Source organism: Microtus oregoni, unplaced genomic scaffold, assembly GCF_018167655.1.
Source record: "Microtus oregoni isolate MIOR12 unplaced genomic scaffold, Mior012 000011F_ref0000422, whole genome shotgun sequence".
NCBI lineage: Eukaryota > Metazoa > Chordata > Mammalia > Rodentia > Cricetidae > Microtus > Microtus oregoni.
The window spans coordinates 50,748,367-50,760,398 of NW_024543070.1; the positions used below are offsets into that span (position 1 = coordinate 50,748,367).

The window sequence follows — 12,032 nt, forward strand, 5'->3', positions numbered from 1 at the left end:
TTTATCCCACAAAACAACATTTTATACAGGTGGAGGGGTTACTACGCTACAGATTTCAGGCATCCGCTCAGGTCTGGGAATGGCAAAGCATAGCTCCAGAGACTGCACTGCTCTAGAGAGCAAAACCTGCCAGTCCGCTTCAACAGCAGCACGTGAAACTGGAGTCTATCAGAAGAAATTTGTCAGAATGTTCTGTCAATTCTGAGCTCTGAAGCACTGAACTACCTCAGGACTTCCTGTGTGACAAGGAAGTACTCTGCCCTTGAACTAGGTCCCCTTCCCTAGGTTGTCTGAGACAGGGTTATACTAGCCGCTCCTGCTAGCCTGGAACTAGAAACCGAATTCTGACTCTGAACTCACCAACCTCTCCCTTGGTTCCTACTCCTGGTGGGTCTATCATTTTTTAAAGGTCACCTTATCCTGGCTACACTAAAGACGTAATGGTTATGACGGTAATCAACCGGAGTCTTCTAATTATCTGATAGCGACACTGATGTCTGTCCGGGTAGCACCCAAGGGTAAGGAACACACTTGGAAGCAGAAGTCGGAGACCATCAATGTAAGTTGGAGGACAGTCTGGTGTACAAAATGAATTTCAGGTCAAGGCAGCTACTTAATGAGGCAGTGTTTCAAAGAGCCAGAAATAGGTCAGGAGAGATAGTTGGTGGATAAAAGCACTTGCCATCAATCCTGATGGTCCTAAGAGCCACAGTTTGGAGGGAAAGAACTGATGTCCTCTGACCTCCACATACATCCAAGTGGTGTTCACACACACACACACACACACACACACACACGCACTTCAAGCAATAAAATGAGATGAATAAAATATGATCATTTTTAAATTTTGATTTACTTCTTCATAGTTAAAGTTCCAGATTCACTCCTGGCTGATGCTATCAATATAAATTCCATATCTAACTACCAGGAAGTTTCAAAGTTCCACTGGTCAAAGCATAAAACAGACATCATTTGAAACTTAAAAAAAAAAAAAGTTTGTTCCATGTGCCTGTATGTTTCTCTCCCACAAAAATGGGTGGAGATGACATTTTCATAATTAAACGCTTAACTGTTAAATATTTCTGATTCTCTAAGTGTCCTTAAAGTCCTCTGCCGCAATACCACTATTTAAAAAAATATTGCCCGCCGGGCGGTGGTGGTTCACGCGTTTAATCCCAGCACTCGGGAGGCAGAGGCAGGCGGATCTCTGTGAGTTCTAGGCCAGCCTGGTCTACAAGAGCTAGTTCCAGGCCAGGCTCCAAAACCACAGAGAAACCTTGTCTCTAAAAAAAAAAAAAAAACCAAAAAAAAAATATTGCCTTAGTACGTGCCCTAATCGTTCCATTTCTTGTCACACTGGTAGTGATTATATATTTAAGTGACCACCTTTCCCACCACATTCAAGAAGGTGCTGGGTCTGGGTACTCCCGAGCAAGAACGCGGGGACTTCCAGTGAATGACTCATTACAAGACGCACGTTTCCCTTGGTGTCCTTCACCTCAAACTGACCACGAGCCCCCTCGGCGGTGGCTGGATGATATCTAGCAACCTTGGGTAGTCATTTTGCAGCCTCCACGTTGCTCCCTTGCAAAATGAGAATAATTCGTACCTGCCTCCAAGGGCTGCAAGGAGGAGCCAGACGTTGAGTGGGAAAGTATCGCAGCAGACATTAGTTAATCCACTCAAAATGTAACGGTCCATTAAGCTACTGGGCCCGCTATCACAGTGCCACAAGTGTTTCTCCCGCAAGTCGTAGCCTAGGACGTGTGCCCAGGGCAGGATCTCGCCCCTGGGCTGGTCTTCGACGGAACGCCGGGTAGTGGCCTTATTAAAAATGGCGCAGGAGGCTTCAGTGGCGAGTGCGGCGGCGCGGACTCGGCGTGCCCTCTGACCTGCTGGCAGCGGGCGGGGAGGGGTACCGGGTGCCGCCATATTGGCTGTTGTCCTGTGAGGGGAGCGGCGGCGGTGAAGGCGGCGGCGGCGCGAGGGGAGCCAGCGAGCGGCGGAGCGGCGCGGAAGGCGGCATGACGCGGAGGCGGAGCAGGCCGAGCGGCGGCGCGGGCCGGCGGGAGCGGGCGCGGGCCGCGGGGCTGCAGAAGCCCCAGGCGCCCGAGCCGCAGCCGCCGCCGAGCCTGGAAGCGGGAGCGGGTGCAGGGCCCCCGGAGGCGCCTGCCGAGCGGGATCGCGACAGCCCCAGGGAGGAGGACGAGCCCAAGCTGGCTCCAGGCCCTCAGGTAGGAACGAGCAAGAGGACTCCGACTGCTCGGTTGCTTTCACCTCCCCGGAGCGGGAGCGGGGAGTGGGGCGGGATTGGGCATGGACACACTATCGGGCTGGGGCCAGATCCCAAGTCCGGAGCAGACGCTTTCAGTCCCCTTGCCGGGAATGGAGGCTGGACCCCTCTCCAGAATCAAAGCTCAGCCAACCCTCTTGTGACCCGTGTTCAGCCCCTACTCCGGAGCTAAACGTTCTGGCCATCCGGGCCGCTGGGACTGGCGTAGGTCCTGAGACCACAGCCCGATTGTCTGCCCCCCACTTCCCTTCGGACCCATCCGATTCCCCCGGCCCCTAAGAGATCACCTCAGGGCGCTGGAACCTCGGGGCTGCAGCCTGGGTGCGCCCCCACTCCCGCCCCCGCCCCCAGCAGCTTCGTTCCTCTCCCAGCACTGTCTGCAGCCACTACCCTCAACAGCTGTACCTCGGCATCTGCCTTCTGGGACCTCCCCCCTTTCCCCACCCAGCAGAACAGTTGGAGCAGACAGGCAGGCTGCCCCAAAGACTGTTAGAACAACTCCGCCAAGGAGAAAACCCTTGTTCTCCTCCCTACCTCCTGTCCCGTAGGGTGTCCCCCCACTGTCCGCCCCCGCCCCTCGCCAGGCCCCTAGTTTGGTGAATCCTGTGAGAGTTAAGAGTACACCGGAGGATTCTCAAGCTTCCAGCTTGCACCTGGAAGGTCACTTTCTTCTGAGCGAAAGAGAGAACAGGAGAGGCGGGGGTTGCGTGGGCCACAGTTGCTCAGGGAGGGTTGTGGCACCCGGGGCTGGGTGGCTTGCCCTAAGCTTGCTCTGACAAAAGAGTTTTGAGTTGGTTTTTTGGCTGAGCCTGCCGAGGAAGGCAGGCCCCTGCAGGAGTCTTGGAGGGTCGGATGCAGCGCCCGGATGAGGATGAGGCGTGGCGGAAGATGCGTTTGGCTCTGCAGACACTGCATCGGGCAGCAGGGGACTCTGGGAGGCTGGTGCAGCCTGAAGGCATGGCTCTTGACAGCCTTCTAGTAGAATCTCTGGAATTGTGCATGTGAGTGGGGATGCCATTTGGGGTACCATTCCTGGAAAGCTTTCCCTGACCTCCCCAGTTACACCAAGTGCCCTCTGTGTCCACAGCCCTCTTTGCTCCCCTCTGGTGGCACCACTCCTTCTGGGATGAAACTTGTTGGTGTGTCTGTCCCACGCACTGAAATGTAAACACAAGGGCCTCGAGGATGCCATGTTTGTGATCCTCGGTCCCTATCCCAGGCTTTGCCTTTACGCAGTAGCACTCAGTAGATGACTAGAAGGAGAATCAGCCCAGAGTCTGTGCCTAGTGCAACCCAGTTTTGGTGCTGGCCTCCTTTGTGTCTCGTATCACGGTGAGAAGATTTTTAATTAATGAAAATGCCACAGCTTCTTGAATGTCAGAGCCTCCCCATCATCCTGCCTTGTAGCCTAGTCAAATAAGACTAAGAAGATAGACTCTGCCTCTGCTGGGTCTAGCTTTCAGCCAAAGGTTACTTCCCCTTCTAACCTATTGTGACCACCCCTACCAAAAGTGCTGTTAGCTAGAAGAGAGGGCTGTGAAGCTGTCTGTTGTCCTCTTTCGTTCCCAACAGATAGAGAATACTTCAGGCTACTGCCCCATAGAGAGACCAGAAAGTTGGGATAGTGTCTTAACATTCAGTTTTATTGAAATACAGCTTTCCCTAAAATTACAGCCTTTATTAATTCTTCGGATCCAGGTTTTTATAGATTCTTATCTACTCATTCCTTTATTCCTGCCAGGCTGTTGACCCACCTTCCTTCTAACCTTCCCAGCTCTCTTGTTTCTCCTCAGCATCTAGCACTAATACGATGTGATAACCTCTAATACAGTTCTTTGTCTGCTTCCCTTTGTAACTTGTAGAATGCAAGAGCCTTGTCAATCACTATCAGATCCCTGTTCCTAGTGATTAACAAACATTAGTAAACAAACTAGAGGTATGACTACAGTTACTGTGTTTTTCAGACGGAGAAACAGAAACCCACAGCAATTAAATATTTACATAAATGATTCCCACTTAGAGATAGAAGGCAAAAATCCAACAAAAAATTCAATCTTACAGTTTCAAGGGAACTGGAGCATCAGCAGATTGCTTTGATTTTGCCCCACTTTTTCCTGGAGTAGAGATGAGATTCAAGAAACAGTCTTTTGTGCCCTCTTCAAAAGTATCTGGTGTCAGGGTAGGGGGTTGGTCATTGCTTCTTTGTTCGCTGACATGACTTTCTTAAGGATCTTGGCTCCTGACCCCACTCAGCTCTGTCTGGATGTAGTGGATAAGGAGTGAAATTCAGTGTTAATATTACCTGCTGAACCAAATCCATGGGTGACAAATGAGACCACTTCCAGTCCATAGACTTATTCGAAGTCCCAAACTCATACACTGTTTTATTTTTGTTTGTAATCTTAATGTGAGCTGATATTCTGAAGCAAATGTGTGGCAAGGTGTGGTGATTTGTACCTGGAATTCTAGCACTTGGGAGGCCGAGATAGGAGGATAGCTTTGACTCAAAGCTAGCCTGAGCTACACAGGAAGTTGCAGGCCAGCCTAGGCTACATCTCCTGTGTCAGTAGCAATAAGGAAAAGATTTTTCATACTTGCACTTGTTCCTCTTCAAACCCTAGAGTCTTAGTGAGCTGAACCCACGTCTCTCCAAGCAGTCATCTGTAGTGTCTAAGTGATACATGCTTCCCTCAGATAGCCTGTGCTCCAGCCTCTAGGCTCTTCCCATGCCTCTTTATTCATTTTCATAACCTGTACACTTTTCGATACAAGCCCTTAAGTTATTTGGGATCCCAAAAGTCCTTTCAGTTGTTCTAGCTCACTAAATCTGGCCTGTTCACCCAAATTCCCCGACCCTTTTACTTCAAGATATAAAGCTTAAACAGGGAAAAAAAAAAAAGCTTAAACAGGTGCTGCCTTACCGGCAAAGCATGGTAGTAAGGTAGAGGCGGGTCACCTCTGAAAATCTAGAAGCAGTCCAAGGTGGCAGTGAGAGCTAGTTTACTGACTTGAGTTCAACCCCACTTTTGCCCCTGCTTCGTGTCTTATAGCTGGTTTCTTCCCTGTTTGAGCCTCATCAACAACAGAATGTGAAGCACCTCTTGTGCAGTCTCTTCTGGGTGACAGGAGCTGCACCGAGTAGCCAAAGCCAGCTTTAGCATTCCTTCTACCTGCTGATTGTAGTCTCACGCCATTCATCTGGTAGCCTGTTTGTGTGTTAGCACCCAGGAGGCTTGCTCAGGAGATGGGGTGGGCGGTAGTGAGCTCATTCTATCTATCCTCTCCCCCTTGGCTCTCTGCAGCACCCTGGGACAGTCAGTTTAGTGGAAAGGGCCTCCAGAGACCTGGTTCTTCCACTGCTCAGAGTAAATCTGTTCCCTTGAGAAACTGGCCGGGTGATCAGTCAGTATCTTTATTGAAACCATTTCTTTGTGTTTAATTCACTCAGCAAGCTTCAAAATGATCTCTGTACCAGGGCCTTTGTTTGAGGCTCACAGAAGGCCAAGGTAGTTCCTATCCTCAGAACCTTCCCCTGGTGGCTCAGGTCTATACCACGTCCGTAGCCAGTGGGAGGAAGTGATATGAGGGCTAACCCTGCTATCTAGGTCTTTGTAAGCCAGAAGAGACTCTCAGTGCAAAAATGTCAATGACCTTTGAAGATAAAGGCTTGCCCATTCAGTTTTTTAAAAAAGTAATTTCCTTAAACTGTCTCAGAGTCATTAGTTTAGTGTCTGCTAATAGATGGATGATTAAGGTCATAACACCTTCACTTCTTGTTTCTAAAGTTCTTTACAGCAGGGACCATTTTAATTAAATCATGTTAGGGTATGTGTTATATCAGTGTGATCTTTATTGCTCAAAATGTGATTGTTACAACCTTACCATGCCATTTAGTCTGCCAACACTGAGTGACCCCACAATGCCAGACTCTGGACTAATTGCAAAATCAGAAGTGAGTGAAACCTGGTTCCTGTCTTCAAGGAGCTTATATTGTATAGTAACTGCTGTGGTACCAGAGAAGGCTTTGAATAAAGGCTCAAGTCCTACATCCCCTTAAGTGGCCTTTGGAAGCATTTCAGCCCTCGTGGTTTGTTTATCCCTTCATAAAAATGACAGTAGCCGGGCGATGGTGGCGCACGCCTTTAATCCCAGCACTCGGGAGGCAGAGGCAGGCGGATGTCTGTGAGTTCGAGACCAGCCTGGTCTACAGAGCTAGTTCCAGGCTCCAAAACCACAGAGAAACCCTGTCTCGAAAAACCAAATAAATAAATAAATAAATAAAAATGACAGTAAATCCAGGTTTACTGGGTTAATGTTAGGAACCAACAATTCCTTATCTGTCAAGCACTTAGCACAATTGTAGCTATAATTGTAGGTGCTTGCTATCTGGGATCCCAAAACATGGTAACCCAGGGAAAGCTGAAGCAGAGAAGCTCTTCAGAGCCTGTCTTCATGGTCGAATATTTCCAGAAAGTAAGGTGGGGAAACGAGGTTGCGTCTACAACAGTGGTTCTCAACCTTCCTAATACTGCAGCCCTTTAATACAGGTCCTCATGTTGAAGTGACTCCCAACCATAAAAATATTTTTGTTGCTATTTTATAACTAATTTTGCTAGTTACGAATCATAATGTAAATATCTGCTATGCAGGATATCTGATATTCACACCCTATGAAAGGGGTTCTCCCCAAAGGAGTCACAATCCATGGGTTGAGAATCACATTTGGAGAGCAGGAAGAGTCAGGCTGATGCTCCCTCCACTCAAGTGGTTTGGGCATCGAGGAGTCAATGAAGTGTATTAAGCAGGAGGGCAGACTTGATGTGGTAAACCCTCTGTGATACTGCGTGACAAAGTGATTCTCTAGTCCATGTCTCCCTCAGGCTAGCCCTAACTAATGTCCAGATCCTGTGTTCTTTGTTCATCCCCATCCCAGACCTCCCCAGCTAGGGCTGGAGCCCACCCAGGATCCATTTTTGGATTATTCTAGGAAATGCTGAGTATGGCTGGATCTGGGAGGTGCTAACTTGAGGAAGCCTAGCATTGTGGGGTTTTTTGTTTTATTTTTTAAAGGGCTGGAGGCTTGAGGATATAGCTTAATAGTAGAAAACTTGCCTAAGTTTAAGGCCTTGTGTTTGGTCCTTAACATCACTTAAAAAAACTAAAACAGGGACTGGAGACTTGGCTTGGGGGTTAAAAACAAACACTGCTCTTCCAGAGAACCTGGATTCAATTCTCAGCATTCACATGGTGGCTCACAACCATCTGTAACACCAGTTCCAGGGATCCAGCACTTTCTTTTGGCTTCCGTGGTCACCGGACACACATCTAGGCAAAACATATGTTGCAAGGAGAGCGGGGGTCCCTTTGTTTGTCCCGGCTGCCCGTCTAGCTCTGTCGGTAGAGCATAAGACTCTTAATCTCAGGGTCGTGGGTTCGAGCCTCACGTTGGGCACCAGGTGTGCTGGGAGTTATGGCGGTCAGATGCTTAAAAGAAATCCCACACTAGCTCAGAAATAAGAAATAGGCATTTATTAAGGGGTAAACTCACAAATCAGAATTCTCCGCTTGACTGGTTGAATCATGCGACCCAAAGGAGCAGCCGACCGGCACGGCACGGAGCAAGGGGAATGAGTGAGAAGGGGTGTGAGAAGTGGTTCACATGCTCGGCTTCCCTGTGAATAGTAAGAGAGGCCATGCCCCAGTAGGCGGGCTAATACAAGCTATAATGTTTCCTGCAACATTCATATGCTCATATATACACAGAAAGAAACTGCCTTCCTCCAATTCTTCAGTTGTTGACTTATTAATAATATTCAGCTGCTAGTTTCCTATTGTGTATTAGCCTACTGTGTGCCTCTGCTGAATAATTGGAATACAATGATTCTTGAAACACTTTGTCTGTCCTTGGAAATCCCGTGGTGTTGTAGAGATGACAGGTATTGTGAGCTACAGCCATGCATGGTGGTTCATGCCTGTAATCCCAGCACTTGAGGCAGAGGCAGGTGGATTTCTGTGAGCTTGAGGCCAGCCAGGGCTACATAATAAGACCCCGATTTTTTGTTTTGTTTGTTTGTTTAAGATAAGAGATCACCTCTGTTTTAAAGAAATACGAAAGAGCATAGGGCAGTCCAGAACAGAGCCCCGTTCATTCTGACCATGTACTTGGAGGATTTGAGGGAAAAAGAGACGGTGCATTGTGTAACTGGGGAGGGGAGTATTTAATGGTCCTTCACAGGCAGGTAAGAACTAAGGAAAGGCAAGCTTGTGTACTAGGAAGGGTTGAAGTTGTCACTTCTATATCATTCTTATCGTTTACAGTAGGTGGCTGTTAGCTGAGTAGCAAGAGGGACATGCTGCAGTTTCATAAGCCGTCTATCTCCCTTTCCTCCAGCCAAAGCTCTTGGCTCCCTTTTTGACCACCTTAGAATGAAAGTAGGTATTTCTATTCTGAAAAGGGGTGTGGGGAAACTAAGGCAGGAAAAAGGGCCAGAGGAACTGCAAACACTAAAGGTCTTTATTAGGAAATGAGGGCCATGTTGTATAACATGGGGGTTCAAAATGCCTTGAAGGTAACTGTTTAGTCCTCTGTCCTGTGCTTCAAGTAATCCATTTGGTTTGGGCAAGTCTCACTTAGTAAGTTTCCCTGTCATTTCTTCCAGGGCAGAAGAGGAAAGAAACTAACGGGTATTGAGCACCTACTGTGTGCCAGACCCAGGCCAGGTACTTTACATAATTTATTTCCTTCTGTCCTCACAACTCTGTGAAGTGTGGTGTTATTCCCATTTCATAAATCGAGAAACCTGAGACTCAGAGAATTTGAATTGTGCTCCGAAATACTGAAAATGGCGAAACAGCGATTTGAACTTAGAACCATGTCTCCAAAGTTCATGCTCTTCCCTGTGAGAGACCTGTCCTGGAGTTAAGGGTAGTAAAGTAGCATTGACCCAAGGATTCAGTTGGGCCTTCTCTTGGCTACTTGTTTTGAAGCAGCTCTAGTAGATTGGATAGGCTTCTAGGGTCGCTAGGGTCGCAGACGCAGCCCCACTGCTGTCCTTACTCAGCTTGTACAACCAAGGAAGGTTTTCTACCAGTTGACCGCACAGCATGAAGCTGTTTTCTGTCTCCTGGAAGGGCCACACCTGAGTAAGAATTGCAGTAAAAGTTCCAGACCACTGAGGTGGGGGTTGCTCAGCCTCCAGAGCATGAACTGCAGCTCTGATTTCTAGAATTCTGAGTCTTAGCTCTGGCTGCCATCTTATCAGAGCCATGCCTTCAGTATAACATTTCAGCAAAGGAACTAGGTTGCCGTTTTAAATTCCATTCTTGATCTTAAGTAGTTGAGACATTGAGCTGAAAGGGCATTAAAATTCCATTTATTTAATACCTGCTATGTACCAGGCAGCAAGTCATATGTGGTTTCTGAACATATGTAAATGGTCAATAGCAGTCCGTACCGCAGGAATATGGCACATTGTGACAGGTACCATCCTAGAATTCCCTTAACTTAGCTTAGTACACAGTTCCCTTGACCTTTGACTTGGGTCTTACAGGATGCTAGGAATTTACCAAGGGCTTTTCCAGTGTGTAGCACAGTGGTTGACATAGAAATTTCAGCTGCTATTGTCATCTACTTTGCCTGGGTGTCAGGGAAGCTCTTAGAGTTTGGTATCTTGAGAGGAGAGTACTCTCATGGGCTATTTCAGAATAGAATTTGGAAGCTGTTGCAGAGCAGCTGGATAGATACAGCTGTATCTTGGGAAATCTGGTGCAAACATATATGAACTCTTGGGACTGGGAGGAACTCTTAGGAGAGTGAGACTAGGCTAATGTTGAAAATCAGTCTAGCTTCATAACAGATTATGGCACCTGCTGGTCTGTTGATCAGGGTTATTTTCTGACACTTGCCAAACTGTGGACAGAAAGGCCAACGTGAAAAACTGAGTCATGCCCCAAAAGCTGTCCGGATACACCACAAGCCATATAATTGTTGACAAGGATTATTACCTAGTACATAGTAGGTCCTGGGTTTGATCTCCAGTACTGGAAAAAATAATAATAATTTAAGTTACCACATTAAAATGAATTGCAGTTTTTATTAAAAATAATTATTTGGGGCACAGTGAGATGGCCCAGCAAGTAAAGGCATTTACTGCTAAGCCTGAGGACCTGAGCTCAATTCCTGGGACCTATATGGTAGAAGGAGAGGGGAGACGTGGAAGTTATCCTCTGATGTCCACAGACATGGTACAGTGTATGTGCCCCTGTGCATGTATACTCATATATACAATAATAAGTGTGCTATTTTTAAAAATAATATATATTTAGTTTTTTGAGACAGGGTTTCTCTGTAGCTTTGGAGCCTATCCTGACACTAGCTCTTGTAGACCAGGCTGGCCTAGAACTCACAGAGATCTGCCTGCCTTTGCCTCCCGAGTGCTGGGATTAAAGGCGTGAGCCACCACCGCCCGTTATATATTTATTTTTATACATTGAATAGAAAATGTTCCTGTTCTAATTTTTGCAAACTTTATTTTAATAAAGTAAACTTGAGGAAGGAGGCTTGCTGTGTAAGTGTGAGAATCAGAATTTGAATCCTCAGCACTTGAATGAAAAGCTACTATAGTCATATGTACTTGTAACCCCAACCAGAGCTGGAGGTGGCAATATGTGAAGACAAGAGGATTGCCGAAGCTTCCTGGCCCACCAGCCAGTTTAGCCAAAAATGACTAGCTTCAGGTTCAGTAAGAGAACCAAGTTCAAGGATATAGGCAGAGAGTGGTAGTGGGTAGTGGTTACAAACATCCACACTCTCCCCCCCACCACACACAGAGAATAAAGCTGGATTCTCAGGTTGGAGATGTAGTTCAGATGGGAGAGTGCTTGCTTAGCCTGCACAAAGCCGTGAGTTGGTTTTTGTATTCATTTTACAGTAAAAATTTTATTGTCTGGGGCTGGAGAGATGGCTCAAAGGTTAAGAGCACTGACTGTTCTTCCAGAGGTCCTGAGTTCAATTCCCAGCAACTACATGCTGGCTCACACCTGTTTGTAATGAGATCTGGTGTTCTCTTCTGGCAGGCATGCATGCAGAACACTGTATACATAATAAATAAATCTTTAAAAAAAAAAATCCATGGGGGCTGGAGAAATGGCTCAGCGGTTAAGAGCATTGCCTGCTCTTCCAAAGGTTCTGAGTTCAATTCCCAGCAACCACATGGTGGCTCACAACCATCTGTAATGAGATCTGGTGCCCTCTTCTGGCCTGCAGACATACACACAGACAGAATATTGTATACATAATAAATAAATATTTTTAAAAAAAATCCATGGTTGTACATAACTTTAATTGAAGAGGGAGGTGAATCTTTGATTTTGAGGACAGCTTGGTCTACATAGTGAGTCCCAGACCAGCCGAAGCTGCATGGTAAAACCCTGTCTCCAAACAAAAGTAAAAAAATAATATGAGCTGGGTGATGATGGTGTATACCTTTAGTTCCAGCAGTCAGGAAGCAGAGGCAGATGGATCTCTGTGAGTTCTAGGTCAGCCTGGTCTACAGAGTGAGTTCCAGGACAGCCAGGGTTGTTACACAGAGAAACCTTACCTTGTCTCAGAAAAAAGAAAAAGAATAAAATAATATCTGTTGTGCATCTACATTTCAGATAGATCCTTTCCAGTAATAATTCAGTGAAATCATGCCTTAGTCATTTGGAAAGTGAATTTCATTTATCGTGCCAAAAAAGT

At 46.9% G+C, this 12,032-nt stretch overlaps 1 protein-coding gene across 9 annotated transcripts in view; it reads left to right on the plus strand.

Annotated features, from left to right (window-relative positions):
• Positions 1-1,924: 1,924 nt before the first annotated feature.
• Positions 1,925-12,032, plus strand: part of Fam193b (family with sequence similarity 193 member B) — a 35,059-nt gene continuing 24,951 nt past the window's right edge. For 4 of the 9 annotated variants that reach the window (XM_041660331.1, XM_041660332.1, XM_041660333.1 and 1 more), the window contains exon 1: positions 1,925-2,234. In XM_041660331.1, the coding sequence (XP_041516265.1) occupies positions 2,025-2,234 (210 nt within the window). In that variant the 5' untranslated portion in view covers positions 1,925-2,024. Of the gene's footprint in view, positions 2,235-3,101; positions 3,295-8,952; positions 9,014-12,032 lie in introns of those variants that run through there. The other 5 variants (XM_041660338.1, XM_041660335.1, XM_041660334.1 and 2 more) reach the window with 5 other exon arrangements.